This window comes from Nerophis lumbriciformis, linkage group LG12 (genome assembly GCF_033978685.3).
Source record: "Nerophis lumbriciformis linkage group LG12, RoL_Nlum_v2.1, whole genome shotgun sequence".
NCBI lineage: Eukaryota > Metazoa > Chordata > Actinopteri > Syngnathiformes > Syngnathidae > Nerophis > Nerophis lumbriciformis.
In genome coordinates this window covers 2,045,721-2,065,628 of record NC_084559.2, presented here as the reverse complement: position 1 = coordinate 2,065,628, position 19,908 = coordinate 2,045,721, and the positions used below count along the sequence as shown (strand labels likewise).

The 19,908-nt window shown below is 38.6% G+C and overlaps 1 protein-coding gene across 1 annotated transcript in view; it reads right to left on the bottom strand.

The window, feature by feature from the left end:
* The window catches only part of LOC140679238 (thioredoxin reductase 2, mitochondrial-like), a 132,468-nt gene that overhangs the window by 86,579 nt on the left and 25,981 nt on the right, over window positions 1-19,908 (bottom strand). Inside the window, exon 8 of the mRNA XM_072914238.1 lies at window positions 18,874-18,944. Within this exon, the coding sequence (XP_072770339.1) occupies window positions 18,874-18,944 (71 nt within the window). The remainder of the gene's footprint in view (window positions 1-18,873; window positions 18,945-19,908) is intronic.

Genomic DNA, 19,908 nt, shown 5'->3' with positions numbered 1-19,908 from the left:
AGAAGGAGCTGAGCTCTCAATTTACCGGTCGATCTACGTTCCCATCCTCACCTATGGTCATGAGCTTTGGGTTATGACCGAAAGGACAAGATCACGGGTACAGGCGGCCGAAATGAGTTTCCTCCGCCGGGTGGCGGGGCTCTCCCTTAGAGATAGGGTGAGAAGCTCTGCCATCCGGGGGGAGCTCAAAGTAAAGCCGCTGCTCCTCCACATCGAGAGGAGCCAGATGAGGTGGTTCGGGCATCTGGTCAGGATGCCACCTGAGCGCTTCCCTAGGGAGGTGTTTAGGGCACGTCCGACCGGTAGGAGGCCGCGGGGAAGACCCAGGACACGTTGGGAAGACTATGTCTCCCGGCTGGCCTGGGAACGCCTCGGGGTCCCACGGGAAGAGCTGGACGAAGTGGCTGGGGAGAGGGAAGTCTGGGCTTCCCTGCTTAGGCTGCTGCCCCCGCGACCCGACCTCGGATAAGCGGAAGAAGATGGATGGATGGATGGATTATTGCAATATTTTCTCTCTCCACATCCAGAAACAATAGCTGGTAACATTTACCAGAATCTAGCTTCTCTATATAAGGGATATTTTGACACAATTACCATGGTAGATTATTTAGGAAAATATATTTATGTAAAGAAAAACAGATTGAATAATAGTGTGTATATATAATTTGAATAGAGATGTCCGATAATGGCTTTTTTTCCGATATCCGATATTGTCCAACTCTTAATTATCGATTCCGATATCAACCGATACCGATATATACAGTGGTGGAATTAACACATTATTATGCCTAATTTTGTTGTGATGCCCCGCTCGATGCATTAAACAATGTAACAAGGTTTTCCAAAATAAATCAACTCAAGTTATGGAAAAAAATGCCAACATGGCATGGATTGTCGCGAACTGCTTTTTCGAGAAAAACATATCTAGAGGGCTCTGGTTACCATCTAAATATAGCGGCAAAGCCAGGATGTCGGCAATACTGATCCCTCCTTCTTGGTCTTCTTATTCTCTGGCAGACCAGGTATGTTATAATGTGTTTTTAAGCAAGGACAAACAGGTGGGGTCACCGCAATTAAATGAATGCATGGGAAACACCGACATCTCATTGAGCTAATAGTGCTTCAAACAATGTCATATGTATTGTTTTTAGTATTAGAATATAATTTGACATTGTTTAACACGACTCGCGTATCCATCCAACATTGGAACAACATTTACAAGTCAGAAGAAAAGTAAATCATAGGGGTGTAACGGTACCTGTATTTGTATTGAACCGTTTCGGTACGGGGGTTCCGGTTCAGTTCGGAGGTGTACCGAACGAGTTTCCACACGGACATATTAAGTAGCGTAACGCACGTTGTGTAAACAATGCACATCGAGGCACAACACACAGCATGCTAACAGCTAACGGGCTAGGATAGACTGACCATACGTCCTCTTTTCAACGGACATGTCCTCTTTTGCGGAGCTGTCAGGGCGGAGTTTCTTAAATGCCTCAAATGTCCGGCATTTTGAGTTAGGGTTGCGTGTATTTTCAATGTACGTTCAGGGTTAAGAAGGGGTTAAAAACAAAACAAACAGCAGCATTGGTGAGGGAGGGGCAGAGACAGAGAGAGAGAGAGAGAGAGTTATGATAAACGCGCCAGGCTCTGCTTTTTATCCGTAGATTTATCACATTAAATTTTTTCTTATCTATAGCAGGGGTGTCAAAAGTGTGTCCCGGAGGCCATTTGCGGCCCACAGCTAATGTTTTAAAGACCCACTGCACATTCTAAAAATACTATTAAAATAAACAAAAACATAACAAAAGTGAAATAAAAAATCTTAAAAGGTTAAATGTAATTTAGAAAAAGTTGCAATGTTGACTAATAAAACAAAGCTGTTTTTTTTTTCTTTCAAACTGTCATTGCTCAAAACATAATATTGAATCAAAATCAATGTTATTATGAATTATTGACCTATCCAAGGTTCCCATTACTTCACATCAAATATTCCACTAAGAAAAAGATTTTTGGTGGAAAATTTTGCAAATTTGGTAAATAAATAACCCCAAAATGTATATTTTGTTGTTTTCTTACTGTACTGAAAATGAACCGAACCGTGACCTCTAAACCGAGGTACGTACCGAACCGAAATTTTTGTAAATCATCAAAGTTTCAAAAAGAAAAGTAATTGTTTGTTAGCAAATCTTCTTTTTATATATATATATATATATATATATATATATATATACATATATATATATATATATATATATATATATATACATATATATATATATATATATATATATACATATATATATATATATATATATATATATACATATATATAGATATATATATATATATATACATATACATACATATACATATATATATATACATATATATATATACATATATATATACATATATATATATATATACATATATATATACATATATATATACATATACATATACATATATATATACATATACATATACATATATATATATATATATATATATATATATATATATATATATATATATATATACATATATATATACATATACATATACATATATATATACATATACATATATATATATATATATATATATATATATATATATATATGTATATATATATATATATATATATATGTATATATATATATATATATATGTATATATATATATATATGTATATATGTATATATATATATATATATATATATATATATATATATATATATATATATATATATATATATATATGTATATATATATATATATATATATATATATATCTCAAATCAATTGTATTTTTTGATTGGAAAAAACGACAAAAATTGATCTTCATAAACATAAATTTGTATTATTCTTATTGGCCCAGATGGGGACACAAATAAATATGAAAGAGAGAAAGAAGTAAGAAATTAATGAAAGTTCAACCCTATACATGAAGTTGACAAAATTAGCTACTAAATGAATAGGTAGGTAGGTAGTAGGTAGATGTTTGCAGCACATTAAAAATGATTCTAAATTGCAGTTGCATGTTCATTTAAAAAGAACAGTCAAGTTTGTAAGATGATCACTTTAGTGTCCTGGTCAAAATTCTAGAGCACAATCAGTCTTAACGGCATGTACTCAGTGTGTTCTACTGCTGGCAGGAAGTATGGCAGTTGCTTCAGGCCCGGGGCCAGAGATGTCACTCAGTTGTATACACGCTCCAAGGCCTATTAGACATCCATCATTCACCTTCCCCTTACCTCCACCAACCCTGACCTCACCTGCACAGATGACAGCTCTGCAGCACAACAACAACCTCAGTTCTTGCGAGCGTGTGTGTGGTGCTACTCTTCTGCAAGAACCAAATACTATTGAGTACCTTTTTCTGCCCTTAGGGTGGTAGAGATCCTCTATCATAAAATGAAAGGACTTCCTGAGCTCAAGTGGCATTTCTGAGTGGTTAATTTTGGTTCATACACAAAAGGTTTATGAATCTGTTGAATGTTTCGATGGTAATTGTTTAAGACTGCTTACCTGGTGATGTGCTGTGAGGTTCATGGCAGGTGAGGCACTTTGGAGTTATTATGAAGCTTAATTTCAAATGCGCTAATCACTGTTAACACAGGATGGACATTATAACAAGAACGAAAAGAGAACCATTTACTTTCTTAAAAAGTTATCTAATACTTCTTATTCACCTTCATAAAATCCAAAAACCTTACTTTTAATTACGGTATATGTTAAGTACACACTCCTATCCTCTTATACATGTTTAGTACTTTGATTATAAAAACCAGATCATCTTACGTTTTCTCTCATAGTTCAATTTGGAGATGTTTTTGAGCTTGTGCACTGCAAAAAGTGAAATCTAAGTAAGATGAAATATCTCAAATAAGGGTGATATTTGCTTATTTTCTGTCTGATAAGATAATTCTTCTCACTAAGCAGATTTTATGTTAGAGTGTTTTACTTGTTTTAAGGGTCTTGGTCCTAAATGATCTGAGTAAGATCATTTAGAATCGCTGCCGTTGTGTCCTTGGGCGGGACACTTCACCCTTTGCCCCCGGTGCCACTCACACCGGTGAATTGAATGATGAATGACAGGTGGTGGTCGGAGGGGCCGTTGGCGCAAATTGCAGCCACGCTTCCGTCAGTCTACCCCAGGGCAGCTGTGGCTATGAAAGTAGCTTACCACCACCAGGTGTGAATGAATGATGGGTTCTACATGTAAAGCGACTTTGGGTACTTAGAAAAGCGCTATATAAATCCCAGTTATTATTATTATTATTAAGATATTACAGCTTGTTGCTGAGATTTGATGACCTATAGGTCTAGAGAGGTGTACATACCTGCCAACTTTTGAAATCAGAAAAACCTAGTAGCCAGGGTCCAGGGGCCGCAGGCCCCGGTAGGTCCAGGACAAAGTCCTGGTGGGGGGTTCAGGTTTCGCCCCCCGACGCAAAATGATTATTAGCATTCAGACAGGTTAAAATGTTGCTAAAACCATCACTTTTCTATCAGTCACAGTTAAGGCTGAAACGACGCGTCGACGTAGTCGACGTCATCGGTTACGTAAATACGTCGACGCCGTTTTTGTGCGTCGGCGCGTCACATATTTACGTCACACTACTGTCATGGCGGAGCGCAAAGCAGACGATGCGAGCGAGGGGAAAAAAGCACGCCAAAAGTCGTCAAAAGTGTGGGAGTATTTCAATAAACGGCCTAATAATGTTGTTGTATGCACACTGTGTCGAGCGGAAATGGCCTATCATAGCAGCACAACGGCTATGAACGAACATTTGAAAAGAAAACCGACAGCGTTCTTGCCATCACCATCAACTAGTCAATCGTCCGCGTGCGTATACGTTGTCATTATTACACAAAAACATGAATGTGTCATTTGTATCTGCGTTGTAAATTCATAAACTAAAGCACCGTTTCGCTCTGAGAGGCGCGTTTGGCGTGCCTGTTCAGTGTTTACAAAGACGCGCTCCTCTTTAACGCTGTGGGGAGGCGGCGGCGGCGAGCGAGCGGCGAGGCGGGGCGCGCCGGGAGCGACGCCGCAATCGTGCCCAGGTGCGCGATCCGCGCAGTTGGAAGAGAAAAGACTTTGTGTAAAATTAAAAGATTGTAAACCTGGCAAAGCCGTCTGGCGTTCAGTCTGTCGGTCCTGAAAGAACCCCACGGCACAAGACGTGTCACAAACGCTAACGTTAATTAGTTGTGCAAATACCTTTTACAACATATACTATGTACAAACGAACAATTAACTTTCACTTTAATCATACTATCATTGTTGTGTTATTAAGCAAAATAAGCAATACTTTTACTTTTGTTGAAATGTTTACACTGTACACTTTTTTGTATTGGATGTTTAGCTTTATTTTTGCACATTTTAGCAAATAAGCAATACTTTTACTTTTGTTGAAATGTTTACACTTGTTACAGAATATTTCCGTTTTGCACTTTTTTGTATTGGATGTTTATCTTTATTTTTGCACATTTTAAAGCAAAATAAGCAATACTTTTACTTTTGAAATGCTTATACTATTCCAGAATATTAAGATTTGCACTGGATGTTTACTTTTATATTTGCACATTAAAAAGCAAATAAGCTACTTTTAATTTTGTTAAATGTTAAAAGTTTTAAATGTTTACATTGTTACAGAATATTTTGTCATGTTGTTGTCAATGTTGACTGAGTGGCCATACTTTTTTTTTTGTAAATAAAAGCCATGCCTTTTGAAAAAACTGGCCTACATTTATTTTTTCCTCTTCATTTTAAATAAAAAAAAAAATCGGTAAAAGGAAAAATAATCTATAGATTAATCGAAAAAATAATCTATAGATTAACCGATTAATCGAAAAAATTATCTATAGATTAATCGATAGAAAAATAATCGTTAGCTGCAGCCCTAGTCACAGTGACTTTTCAAAACAAAAATATTACAGCAAAAATCATATGGGTTGATTGACATGTTTATTCTGTAAGCTAACTTCAATAGTATGAAATTATTTTGACAGTTAATGCCAGTTATCCTGTCAACCTTTCACAAGACTTCAATTTGTTAATTGAAAGTATAAACAGTATAAACACTTTTTACAGTAAACAAATGGTAAAACAGTACTAAACAATTCCATTAAAAAAAAAATTGGTGTCATTATTAACTTTCTGTCCAAGCTTGTATAATCTACTGCCTTGTTCAATTGTAAAAAAATATTCTGTGCCTAAAATTCACATTTCTATCACAATTATCATACTGTAAACATGGTAAGCTAACTTCATTACAATTAATAGTCCTGTCAATAGCATGGAATTACAATTCAAATGTAGTTTTTTTGTAAGCCTTTCAAAAGAATTCAAAATATGAAAAATTAATGAAAATTAATTTAAGCCATCAGACACTTGAAAAGTGGCACATCACATCTCTAATGTAATCATTTTAACTTTTCAACAGAAATAGCACTGCAAAAATATTAAGGACATACTTCTGTATTTTGGTAGTTATGCTGTCAACATTTAACAAGATCAGCCAGTGCGATTGGAAGTCCATGCTCAATTATTGCCTCCGTAAATAAAACTTTGGCATTTATCACATCCAAAGAATCTGTTTGGGCGACGAAAAACGTTGAAAGTTTTCCACTTGTATCACTAGCAACGGCATTAGACTTGTGTTTTTTTGTCCCAACGTGGTCTTTTACATCGCTAATTCCTCCGTGTCCGATCAAAAAATCTTGTCTGCACAAGGTGCAATTCGCGTAGTTTTCACCCTTTTTGGAACGGATAATTATTCCCGGATAGGCTTTTGAATATTCTTCACGGAATGACTGCAGTTTTCTTTTCGGTTTAAGACTCGTTTGCGATTTTTCTCCGGCTGATTCCATGATCGTTCGCTCGTTTGGAAACAATGGCAACAGGTGCCTCGTGCTTGGCAGCGGTGCTATAAATAGCCTCGCGCATGGCATTGGGAATGGCTCGATAGGAAGTTACGGGAAGCAGTGTCGATTGTCATTGTTGTTACGCGATTTCGTGAATAAAACTTAAAAAAAAAAGTTTTTTTTAATTAATGAAAAACCGTATTTTTTTATCACTGCAACCGTAACCCGGAATAGGTTGATGAAAACCGTACTAATTACGGGAAAACCGGAGTAGTTGGCAGGTATGGGTGTATGGTCAGAGAGTGTTTGGGCCTGTGTGTGTGTGTTTGCTGTCCTTAAAAATGGCCAACTCGCATAACTTACTACTATGCGTGTGAATGGTCAAATCTGCCTAGCAACAGCGGTCAGTCCTCACAACTACAAAAGTGAAATATTTTTTTTACTTTGTCTGTTTTGCATTCTGAAGTGAGGTTGCAACTCTCTACTCCCAACTAGTGCTAGATATATATTTTTTCATCATTCTAGCTATAGTGGAAAGGGGGGCCCTCACAACCTACTGACCAAACGTGTGTCCACACAAAGTAGGCAAGACATGTATGTGTGTGTGTGTTTTGTCTCGTCTTGTCTTGTCTCATAGTAACAGTGGTACTATTGTATAGTTAGTGTACAGGAGCTTTTCTTGTTTTTGTTTGTATAGTATTGTTCTTGTATTATATTGTTTATGTTAAATGTGGAATGAGTGAGAGGGGTTGGGATATTATAAGCATCTGCTTCATCCAACCCCTTTTCAAGCCTTGCATAAATGTCCCTGCCAAAATGTTTAAAAAAAAATGTGTGTTGTTGTACTGTGCAGGTTTGAAATAAATAATTCAATCAATCAATCATATTGAGTAAAACATGCTTGAAACTAGAATATCAACTGTTGCAAAGCTGTGTCATCAACACTCACAAGTATAAAACTACTTTTTTAAAGTCATCATTTCTTATTTTAAGCATGAAAAAAAAATCATGATTTTGACACAATTGTGTCTCATAATTAAAACAGATGACAGCCAAATGGATTTTGCTCTTTTATTTTCAATGAAACAATAGAAAATAGGTACTCATATAGTAGTACAGTTGGCACAGTACAGTAAACTGACAGTTAATATTTAAACATTTGATATTTCTAACAATTTTGAACAGAACTAGTTCATGCACATTCAGGTAAATCCTTCAAAATTACAATTAAAAAAAATTTGGCCGGTGGCCGGGCTGTATATATGCGCACTAATTGACTGAAAGAGCACGCACTTGGCGCGATGATGTCATGTTATCCATGGAAAAATGCATTTTTAGACAATATGATTTGCCTGAGCGGCTAGGAGACCCCGAGAGTAACAAGCGCTTGCCTTGTTGCCTTTCCATTAAGAACAATAAATTAGTTTTTAGCATAAGTTTGCTGGTTTCAAGAAATGTAATGCCGAGCGCATATCATTATGTCAAGATAATGGCACTAGCATTTACTTCATTTAAAGGGGAACATTATCACCAGACCTATGTAAGCGTCAATATATACCTTGATGTTGCAGAAAAAAAGACCATATATTTTTTTTACTGATTTCCGAACTCTAAATGGGTGAATTTTGGTGAATTAAACGCCTTTCTATTATTTGCTCTCGGAAGCAATCCGCCATTATCTCACTTTCGTCGATGTGTTGTCGGAGGGTGTAACAACACGAACAGGCATGGATTCAAGTTGCACCAGTGGCCCAAAGATGCGAAAGTGGCAAGAAATTGGACGAAATTTGTTCAAAATACGAGGCTGTGGGGAAAGCCGACGAAATGGTCAGTCGTTTGTTCCGCACACTTTACTGACGAAAGCTATGCTACGACAGAGATGGCAAGAATGTGTGGATATCCTGCGACACTCAAAGCAGATGCATTTCCAACGATAAAGTCAAAGAAATCTGCCGCCAGACCCCCATTGAATCTGCTGGAGTGTGTGAGCTATTCGGGGACAACGGACCTCGGTAGCACGGCAAGCAATGGCGGCAGTTTGTTCCCGCAGACGAGCGAGCTAAACCCCCTGGATGTCTTGGCTCACACCGTCCCTTATGCCACCGAAGATGATCAAGAGAATAATATCGACCCTAGCTTCCCTGGCCTGCTGACATCAACTCCAAAACTGGACAGATCAGCTTTCAGGAAAAGAGAGTGGATGAGGGTATGTCTACAGAATATATTAATTGATGAAAACTTTATTCATTACTCGCGGTTTTACGTAAATTATTATACATAAACTGTGTTTACCAATAATTTGGCTTAAAAACTTTTATTTTTTTCAATCATTCGGGTAGTCTTGTGTAATGCAGTATTTTGTGTCTATTTAGGTATGGTTAACCTGAGTGCTGAAATCGTGGAAAAAGATATGTTCTTAGCGCGCCTGAAATGGGCTGTCTGCACTCTCAAAGTGCATGTTGTTGCCAAATGTATTTCATATGCTGTAAACCTAGTTCATAGTTGTTAGTAATTATCTTATCAGACAGTGTTAAGCCGCTGAAATCCGAGTCTGAATCCGAGCTAATGTCGCTATAGCTTGCTGTTCTATGCGCCATGTTTGTTTGTGTTGGCATCACTATGTGACGTCACAGGAAAATGGACGGGTGTATATAACGATGGTTAAAATCAGGCACTTTGAAGGTTTTTTTTTAGGGATATTGCGTGATGGGTAAAATTTTGAAAAAAACTTCGAAAAATAAAATAAGCAACTGGGAACTTATTTTTAATGGTTTTAAACATTCTGAAATTGTGATAATGTTCCCCTTTTAAGAATATTTTTCAACATATTGAGCAAAAAGGTCTCTTTTTTTTTTTCTACCAAGAAAGTGCACTTGTTATTAGTGAGAATATACTTATTTTAAGGTATTTTGGGGTTCATTGAGGTTAGCTAATTTTACTTGTTTTGACAAGCCAAATTTTCTTGTTCTATTGGCAGATAATTTTGCTTAGTTCAAATAAAATACCCCTCATTTTTGTATTTTTAGGGCCCGCATGGCCCATTGTATAAGGACTGGGAGTCCTTATGCAATGGGACATAAGGACCTATTGTATTTGTAAGATTGTATTATTCTTTATTCTTCCGCCGCAACAACAAACTGTAATTTGACCCACTTAACATGCTTCAAAACTCACCATATTTGACCCACACATCAGGACCTGCGAAAATTGCCTTTTTAAAAAAAAAAACGAACCACAAAACTCAAAATTGCGCTCTAGCGCCCCCTAGGAAAAAAAAAACTAGACTGCTTGTAACTCCCACTAGGAAGGTCGGAGAGACATGAAACAAAAACCTCTATGTAGGTCTGACTCAGACCTAGATTTTATAATAGTACATTCTCGGGCTAAAATCAACAGGGAGTTGGCAATTCCCCCTTCAAGACAAAAAAGTACTAAAAACAGTCACTTTTGCCTCTTTGAGCTGTAATTTGACCCCCTTAACATGCTTCAAAACTCACCAAACTGAACGCACACATCAGGACTGGCAAAAATTGCGATCTAATAAAAAAACCTAACCCCAAATCTCAAAATTGCGCTCTACCGCAATTTTTGAATAAAACGCAGAAAAAACTGCTCCTCGGAAGACAAAAATGACAAAACTGCCTGTAACTCCCACTGGGAAGGTCGGAGAGACATGAAACAAAAACTTCTATGTAGGTCTCACTTAGAACTACATTTCATAAATTGACAACCCCCAGCAAAAATCAACAGGAAGTTTGCTATTCCCCCTTCAAAACAACTTTTTTGTAAAAACCAGTCACCTTTCTTCATTCATTATCTCCTCTGAGCGCGTTTGTTGTTTCAGCTTCAAACTAACACAGGAGAGAGATTGAACCCTTCTGATTAAAAGTTGGCGAAAGAGTTTTGATACCTGCTCCGGTTTTGATTTTATGACCCTTCAAAGAACCGCTGCGCTGATGCGGTTGCGCTGCTGTTTTTTTAAGATGGCTGCTTAAAAGCAGGATGCACCAGCGTGCCCACACAATGCAGACAAGGTAGGTACACTAGACAAAAGTCTTGGGACTCTTCGGACCACAAGTAGACAAAAGTATTGGGACACTTAGGACTAGCACCTGCCAAATACGCGGGCCCGACCAACGCTGCTTGCAGCTTTAATTTTTCTTGTTTTTGAACACTGACATTTTGCAGTGCACATTCATTGAATAGATAAATATAATATGGTTAGTGTATTTTGTCTGTGTAAATAAAGTTGTTGTTTTTTTAAACAAAAGTCAAATGGCTTCTTCTGTGGAAAAAGATGGTGTGGTAGCAACAAGCGCCTGCTCGCTCACGTACGCCACCACAATTGACTCCCTGTGTGCAGCGAATCGAAGGAATACAGAGCATCTCAGTGTGATTTTTCCGTGTTTTGGTTCCACACTAAATAAATTACACAGGCTGTAAATTTTTAATATTTCAGAAATCGGTATATTGATTAAACTTTTGACAAAAATACTGTAAATATCCACACCCTAAACCAGCATGCTGATTTGTTAAGCGGTGAGAAAATTATTGCTTACGCACTACACAAGAACAACCATATTAGGCTCTGCCTCGTCTGGTTTCTATAATGTATTCATTCAGTGCACTTAAGTCTTAGTGCACTGCACAAACTAACACACTCAGCAGACAAATGTCTATAAAGGCAGTCTCATATCAGCTTCCTTCACTGTATATGATCAAGAAATGTGCAAATTTAAAGATTTTTACTTACCATGCAGGCAATAAATTTATAACACAATTTGATTGATGTATTGATATTGAATTATTAATTAATATTAATATGAATTAGAACTATTCTTTTTTTTCACCTGCCTACTTGCTCACCACATGTCACTGCTGCACCACAATCTTGCTCGCTATATTGCCACCAAGTGGTAGAAAAGTTGAAGAGCAGACTGTGGATCAAATCAAATTGTGATTGGAAGCGTGAAAACATCTGTCCAGACTGATCATTCCACATTCCACCCAGGTATCCTCATATAAATATTTAGGGGTTCATATTGATAATCTTCTCTGCTGGAAGACACATATTGACAAACTGTGCAATAGACTGCAACAGAGGCTATATTTTTTGCGAAGATTAAGATTGTACGGCGTAAGCAGCCACATCATGATGATTTTCTACCGTGCCATTGTAGAGAGCATCATTAGATACGGGATCACCTCATGGTTTGGCAACCTAACCGTTAAGCTAAAAAGCAAACTGGCCGGCATGCATAAAACGGCAATGAAAATCGTAGGGAGGAAAGAATATGAGCCTATATAGAGCATCTATGAGCAGGCAGTTAGGAAAAAAGCTAAGAAAATTATTTCCAACTCACAACACCCACTCTTCCCTGAATATGGAACCCTGCCATCAGGGAGAAGACTCCGGGTCCCACTATGCAAATCTAACCGCCTTAAATTATCATTTGTCCCAGCCTCCATTAAGCTGACCAACAATGTGCAATATAATTTTAATACATAGGTTAGCACTTTTTTAGCACATAGCACTTTAGCACATAGCACTTTAGAACTAAGCACTTTAGCACACAGCACTTTATCCATGAGCTCTAGTGCAATGCACATTGGTACTTTATCTTTATCTCCATACTGTAGATTTTATGCCTACATCAAAGTGCCACCTATGTCTATCAAGCTCCATGTTCTGATGTTTAAATGTTAGTTGTATGGTTGTGGTTGTGTCTGTGCTTGTGTTTTTGTTCTGTTGTTTTTGGGTATGTTAAGAAAGCAATGATGCACTGTGCCCAAGACAAATTTCCCCGCGGGGACAATAAAGTTGAACCTTGAACCTTGATTTAAATATAGAGCATATTGTACACCCTCATACATATATATCCCACCACTTCTCCCTGGCGTCGAAGAAAAGTTTGGCGGAATATTTTAGCTGATTTTATTCCCACAAATTATATTTCTCTTTTGAGCTATTACAGTCATTTTAGTGTTTAATTTATCATACTGTCACAACAATTTTTTTTTTTAAATATTTCCTGTCACGGTATTTGCACATTTTGATTTTATTTTATTTCTGTACGGCACTTTGACCAACTGGAGTTGTTTTAACCTGCTATATCATTATTTGTAATTAAATTCAAAATACTGTGAATATCAAACTACATCGTTGTATTTATGAATTAATTACAGAAAATGTTCCTAATTAATCGATGTACAGTGCATCCGGAGAGTATTCACAGCGCTTAACTTTTTCCAAATGTTATGTTCCGTATTTTTCGGACTATAAGTCGCAGTTTTTTTCATAGTTTGGCCGGGGGTGCGACTTATACTCAGGAGCGACTTATGTGTGAAATTATTAACACATTACCGTAAAATATCAAATAATATTATTTATCTCATTCACGTAAGAGACTAGACGTATAAGATTTCATGGGATTTAGCGATTAGGAGTGACAGATTGTTTGGTAAACGTATAGCATGTTCTATATGTTATAGCAGGGGTGCTCATTACGTCGATCGCGAGCTACCGGTCGATCTCGGAGGGTGTGTCAGTCGATCACCAGCCAGGCATTAAAAAAATAGTCCTAAAAATGAGCGATCATAAATCTTCACCATGACGTCACTTCCGTCACTTGATTGACATTCACGGCACCCGAGGGTCTTCTGAGATGACGCTGGCTGCTGCCAGCTCATTAAAATTACCGACTGGAAGGCGAGAAACACTTTATTTCAACAGACTCTGGCGCCGTACCTGTCGTCAAAACTCCAAAAACCGACTGCACAGTTGCACAGTTGCGCTAACAAAACAAGAGTCTCAGAAAGCTGGCGTGCACAAGCTAGCAAGCTACGGAGTTTGCCGACAATGTATTTCTTGTAAAGTGTATACAAAGGAGTACGGAAGCTGGACAAATAAGATGCCAAAAAGCAACCACTTTCATGTGGTATTGGACAGAAAGGAGGACTTTTTTCTCATCCATTCGAAAATGCGGACATTATCAGCACCACTGTCTGATTCCAATCAATGCAAGTCATCAGAATCAGGTAATACACCAACTTATATTCTTGTCTTCATGAAAGAAAGGAATCTATATGTGTTAAACATGCTTGTATTATCATTAAACACCTTTTACTTGTTAACAATATTAACTATATGTGTTAAACATGCTTGTATTATCTTTAAACACCTTTAACTTATTAACAATATTAACTATATGTGTTAAACATGCTTGTATTATCTTTAAACACCTTTAATTGTTTAACAATATTAACTATGTGTTAAACATGCTTGTATTATCATTAAACACCTTTAACTTGTTAACAACATTAACTATATGTATTAAACATGCTTGTATTATCATTAAACACCTTTAATTTTTTAATAATATTAACTATATGAGTTAAACATGCTTTCATTATCTTTAAACACCTTTTACTTGTTAACAATATTAACTATATGTATTAAACATACTTGTATTATCATTAAACACCTTTAATGTATTAACAATATTAACTATATGTGTTAAACATGCTTGCATTATCATTAAACACCTTTAACTTGTTAACAAAAACATATATTTCATAAATAAGTAAATATAAATTATATATATGAATGAGGTAGATCCCCACGACTTGATCAATTGAAAAGTAGCTCGCCTGCAGAAAAAGTGTGAGCACCCCTGTGTTATAGTTATTTGAATGACTCTTACCATAATATGTCACGTTAACATACCAGTTGGTTATTTATGCCTCATATAACGTACACTTATTCAGCCTGTTGTTCACTATTCTTTATTTATTTTAAATTGCTTTTCAAATGTCTATTCTTGGTGTTGGCTTTTATCAAATACATTTCCCCCAAAAAATGCGACTTATACTCCAGTGCGACTTATACATGTTTTTTTCCTTCTTTATTATGCATTTTCGGCCGGTGCGACTTATACTCAGGAGCGACTTATACTCCGAAAAATACGGTAACTGGTATATCATCCATAAACGCAGATTCCAACCATTGAAACACTTAGTATAGTTGAAGACTTTCGGTCATTAGAAAACATCCCTACACATCATAATGGCAGCTACAGTTTCCATCTTAAAGATCTAAAAAAAGTATTTGGGAATGTCCGGCGGGCCTGATTGAAAAGCTCAACTGGCCGCATGTGGCCCCCCCCCGGGCCTTAATTTGCCCAGGTCTGGTTTAAAGTCATACCCAACACTTGTGACGATGACTTTTTACTGTCAATATCGCTAAGGAGTTAAATTTTTAAAGGGGAACATTATCACAATTTCAGAAGGGTTAAAACCATTAAAAATCAGTTCCCAGTGGCTTATTTTATTTTTCAAAGTTTTTTTCAAAATTTTACCCATCACGCAATATCCCTAAAAAAAGCTTCAAAGTGCCTGATTTTAACCATCGTTATATACACCCGTCCATTTTCCTGTGACGTCACATAGTGAAGCCAACACAAACAAACATGGCGCATAGAACAGCAAGCTATAGCGACATTAGCTCGGATTCAGACTCGGATTTCAGCGGCTTAAGCGATTCAACAGATTACGCATGTATTGAAACGGATGGTTGTAGTGTGGAGGCAGGTAGCGAAAACCAAATTGAAGAAGAAACTGAAGCTATTGAGCCATATCGGTTTGAACCGTATGCAAGCGAAACCGACGAAAACGACACGACAGCCAGCGACACGGGAGAAAGCGAGGACGAATTCGGCGATCGCCTTCTAACCAACGATTGGTATGTGTTTGTTTGGCATTAAAGGAAACTAACAACTATGAACTAGGTTTACAGCATATGAAATACATTTGGCAACAACATGCACTTTGAGAGTGCAGACAGCCCAATTTTCATCAATTAATATATTCTGTAGACATACCCTCATCCGCTCTCTTTTCCTGAAAGCTGATCTGTCCAGTTTTGGAGTTGATGTCAGCAGGCCAGGGAAGCTAGTGTCGATAGGGGGTTTAGCTCGCTCGTCTGCGGGAACAAACTGCCGCCATCGCTTGCCGTGCTACCAAGGTTCTTTGTCCCTGAATTGCTCACACACTCCGGCAGATTCAATGGGGGTCTGGCGGCAGATTTCTTTGACTTTATCGTTGGAAATGCATCTGCTTTGAGTGTCGCAGGATATCCACACATTCTTGCCATCTCTGTCGTAGCATAGCTTTCGTCGGTAAAGTGTGCGGAACAAACGTCCAATTTCTTGCCACTTTCGCATCTTTGGGCCACTGGTGCAACTTGAATCCGTCCCTGTTCGTGTTGTTACACCCTCCGACAACACACCGACGAGGCATGATGTCTCCAACGTACGGAAAACAGTCGAAAAAAACGGAAAATAACAGAGCTGATTTGACTCGGTGTTTGAGAAAATGGCAGATTGCTTCCCGATGTGACGTCACGTTGTGACGTCATCGCTCCGAGAGCGAATAATAGAAAGGCGTTTAATTCGCCAAAATTCACCCATTTAGAGTTCGGAAATTGGTTAAAAAAATATATGGTCTTTTTTCTGCAACATCAAGGTATATATTGACACTTACATAGGTCTGGTTATAATGTTTCCCTTTAAGCCTGCCTTTGCTGGTCACTCGTCCTGGCTTCTTTGTTTGCTTCACGCTAATGTCACGTAAGATTTGTTTGTTCCCTAGCCTATGCTAAGTCTTAGCTTCGAGTGCGATTGGCACGCGTTTCTTTCGACTTGTTTTCTGTTTTTGGTGCTTCTTTGATTGTTCAAAGAATAAAGTATGTTCCTACCTGCATGTCCTGTCCGGAGTCGTCATTTTGCATCCTGGGAGAACGAACCGCGCAGTAAGCCGCAACCAAACCGTGACAGTGACTAAAGAATCCAAAAGTATCGGTATAGCTCGGTAGAGCGGCCGTGCCAGCAACTTGAGGGTTCCAGGTTCGATCCCCGCTCCCGCCATCTCAGTCACTGCCGTTGTGTTTTTGGGCAAGAAACTTTACCCACCTGCTCCCAGTGCCACCCACACTGGTTTAAATATAACTTAGGTATTGGGTTTCACTATGTAAAGCGCTTTGAGTCACTAGAGAAAAGCGCTATATAAATATAATTCACTTCACTTCCAACTGACCTCCGAGAGCGAATAATAGAAAGGCGTTTAATTCGCCAAAATTCACCCATTTAGAGTTCGGAAATCGGTTAAAAAAAGATATGGTCTTTTTTCTGCAACATCAAGGTATATATTGACGCTTACATAGGTCTGGTGATAATGTTCCCCTTTAAAAATGTTTTCTGCTGGTGGTGTGCCTCCAGATTTTTTCTACGCAAAAAATGTGCCTCGGCTCAGAAAAGTTTGAAAAACAATGCCCTAACCTACAGAGGTGGGTAGTAACGCGCTACATTTACTCCGTTACATCTACTTGAGTAACCTTTGGGATAAATTGTACTTCTAAGAGTAGTTTTAATGCAACATACTTTTACTTTTACTTGAGTATATTTATAGAGAAGAAACGCTACTTTTACTCCGCTAATTTTATCTACATTCAGCTCGCTACTCGCTACTAATTTTTATCGATCTGTTAATGCACGCTTTGTTTGTTTTGGTTTGTCAGACAGACTTTCATAGTGCCTGCGTTTCACCAAATACAGTCACTGGTGATGTTCACTCCGTTCCACCAATCAGATGCAGTCACTGGTGACGTTGGACCAATCAAACAGAGCCAGGGGTCACATGACCTGACTTAAACAAGTTGAAAAACGTATTCGGGTGTTACCATTTAGTGGTCAATTGTACGGAATATGTACCGTACTGTGCAATCTACTAATAAAAGTTCCAATCAATCAATCAAAAGTGTGAAGGAAAAAAGACCCTTTTTTATTTCAACCGTACATCCCGTCAAAAGCCTAAAGACTGACTGCACAGTTCCTGTCTTCACAATAAAAGTGCCGCTCCATCGCACCTGCGCTTTCAAAATAAGAGTCTCCGAAAGCCAGCGCAAACAATCTAGCAAGCTAGCAAGCTACGGAGTTTGCCGCCAATGTATTTCTTGTAAAGTGTATAAAAAGGAAGCTGGACAAATAAGAAGCCAAAAACCAACCACTTTCATGTGGTATTAGACAGAAAGGAGGAACTTTTTTTCTCCTCCATTTGAAAAAGTGGATGTTATCATCACTACTGTCTGATTACAATCAATGAAAGTCATCAGAATCAGGTGATACACCAACTTATATTCTTGTTTTCATGAAAGAAAGGAATCCATGTGTTAAACATGCATGTATATTCATTAAAACACCTTTAACATGTAAACAAAAACGGCAAAATAAATAAATATAAATTATATACTGTGTGTGTGTATGTTACTCATCAGTTACTCAGTACTTGAGTAGTTTTTTCACAACATACTTTTTACTTTTACTCAAGTAAATATTTGGGTGACTACTCCTTACTTTTACTTGAGTAATACATCTCTAAAGTAACAGTACTCTTACTTGAGTACAAAATTTCTGGCTACTCTACCCACCTCTGCTAACCTACCACTCCTACAACGAAACAAACCAAAATAAATGATCAGTAAGAAGAGTCAACAACGAAACTTTGCAAAAATACAAAAATACTGGTGGTCCAAACATCAACCCACACAGTATTTGTCACCATGATGTAAACAGGATCCAGGTACACCACAACAAGTCCCTGTCCGTGTGCTGTGCCAAGAGGAATTGTCTCAGATAGACCAATTAACCAGGCGATGACAGGCGCTAAATGGTTGGATTAAAGGCCTTGTTTCCGAGTAAGACAGGAAGCATGTGACTAATCAGAATCATGGAGGTGAGGACAGGCTTACAGGAAGGGAAGAAAAAAGTGAACTGTCACTGATGCATGACAGCGGGATGTGGCATGTCAACAACTGAGGTGACGTCATCGGTAGCACACGTCTTCCAAACTACATGTTGTTTCCAATGAAAAGCTGAACGATATCTCTTCATCCCTATTACATTTATGCTGTCTTTAAAGATGTATGCGGGCCATGCTTACGTTTTTCCAGGTGATTCTTTCAGCCAGAATATGTCATCGCTGGTGATGCCATGTTCCATGGCTCCGGGGATCTAGAACACAAAGTTACAGACGTGAACGGAATCACCCGAATCAGTTAAACAGGAAATCGTTTGCTCCTGTGCATGTACTTTATAGAAAGTTTCTAAATAGAGATGTCCGATAATATCGGCCGATAAATGCTTTAAAATGTAATATCGGAAATTATCGGTATTGGTTTCAAAAAGTTAAATTAATCCATCCATCCGTCCATCCATCTTCTTCCGCTTATCCGAGGTCGGGTCGCGGGGGCAGCAGCCTAAGCAGGGAAGCCCAGACTTCCCTCTCCCCAGCCACTTCGTCCAGCTCTTCCTGTGGGACCCCGAGGCGTTCCCAGGCCAGCCGGGAGACATAGTCTTCCCAACGTGTCCTGGGTCTTCCCCGCGGCCTCCTACCGGTCGGACGTGCCCTAAACACCTCCCTAGGGAGGCGTTCGGGTGGCATCCTGACCAGATGCCCGAACCACCTCATCTGGCTCCTCTCGATGTGGAGGAGCAGCGGCTTTACTTTGAGCTCCCCCCGGATGGCAGAGCTTCTCACCCTATCTCTAAGGGAGAGCCCCGCCACCCGGCGGAGGAAACTCATTTCGGCCGCTTGTACCCGTGATCTTGTCCTTTCGGTCATAACCCAAAGCTCATGACCATAGGTGAGGATGGGAACGTAGATCGACCGGTAAATTGAGAGCTTTGCTTTCCGGCTCAGCTCCTTCTTCACCACAACGGATCGATACAGCGTCCGCATTACTGAAGACGCCGCACCGATCCGCCTGTCGATCTCACGATCCACTCTTCCCTCACTCGTGAACAAGACTCCGAGGTACTTGAACTCCTCCACTTGGGGCAAGATCTCCTCCCCAACCCGGAGATGGCACTCCACCCTTTTCCGGGCGAGAACCATGGACTCGGACTTGGAGGTGCTGATTCTCATCCCAGTCGCTTCACACTCGGCTGCGAACCGATCCAGTGAGAGCTGAAGATC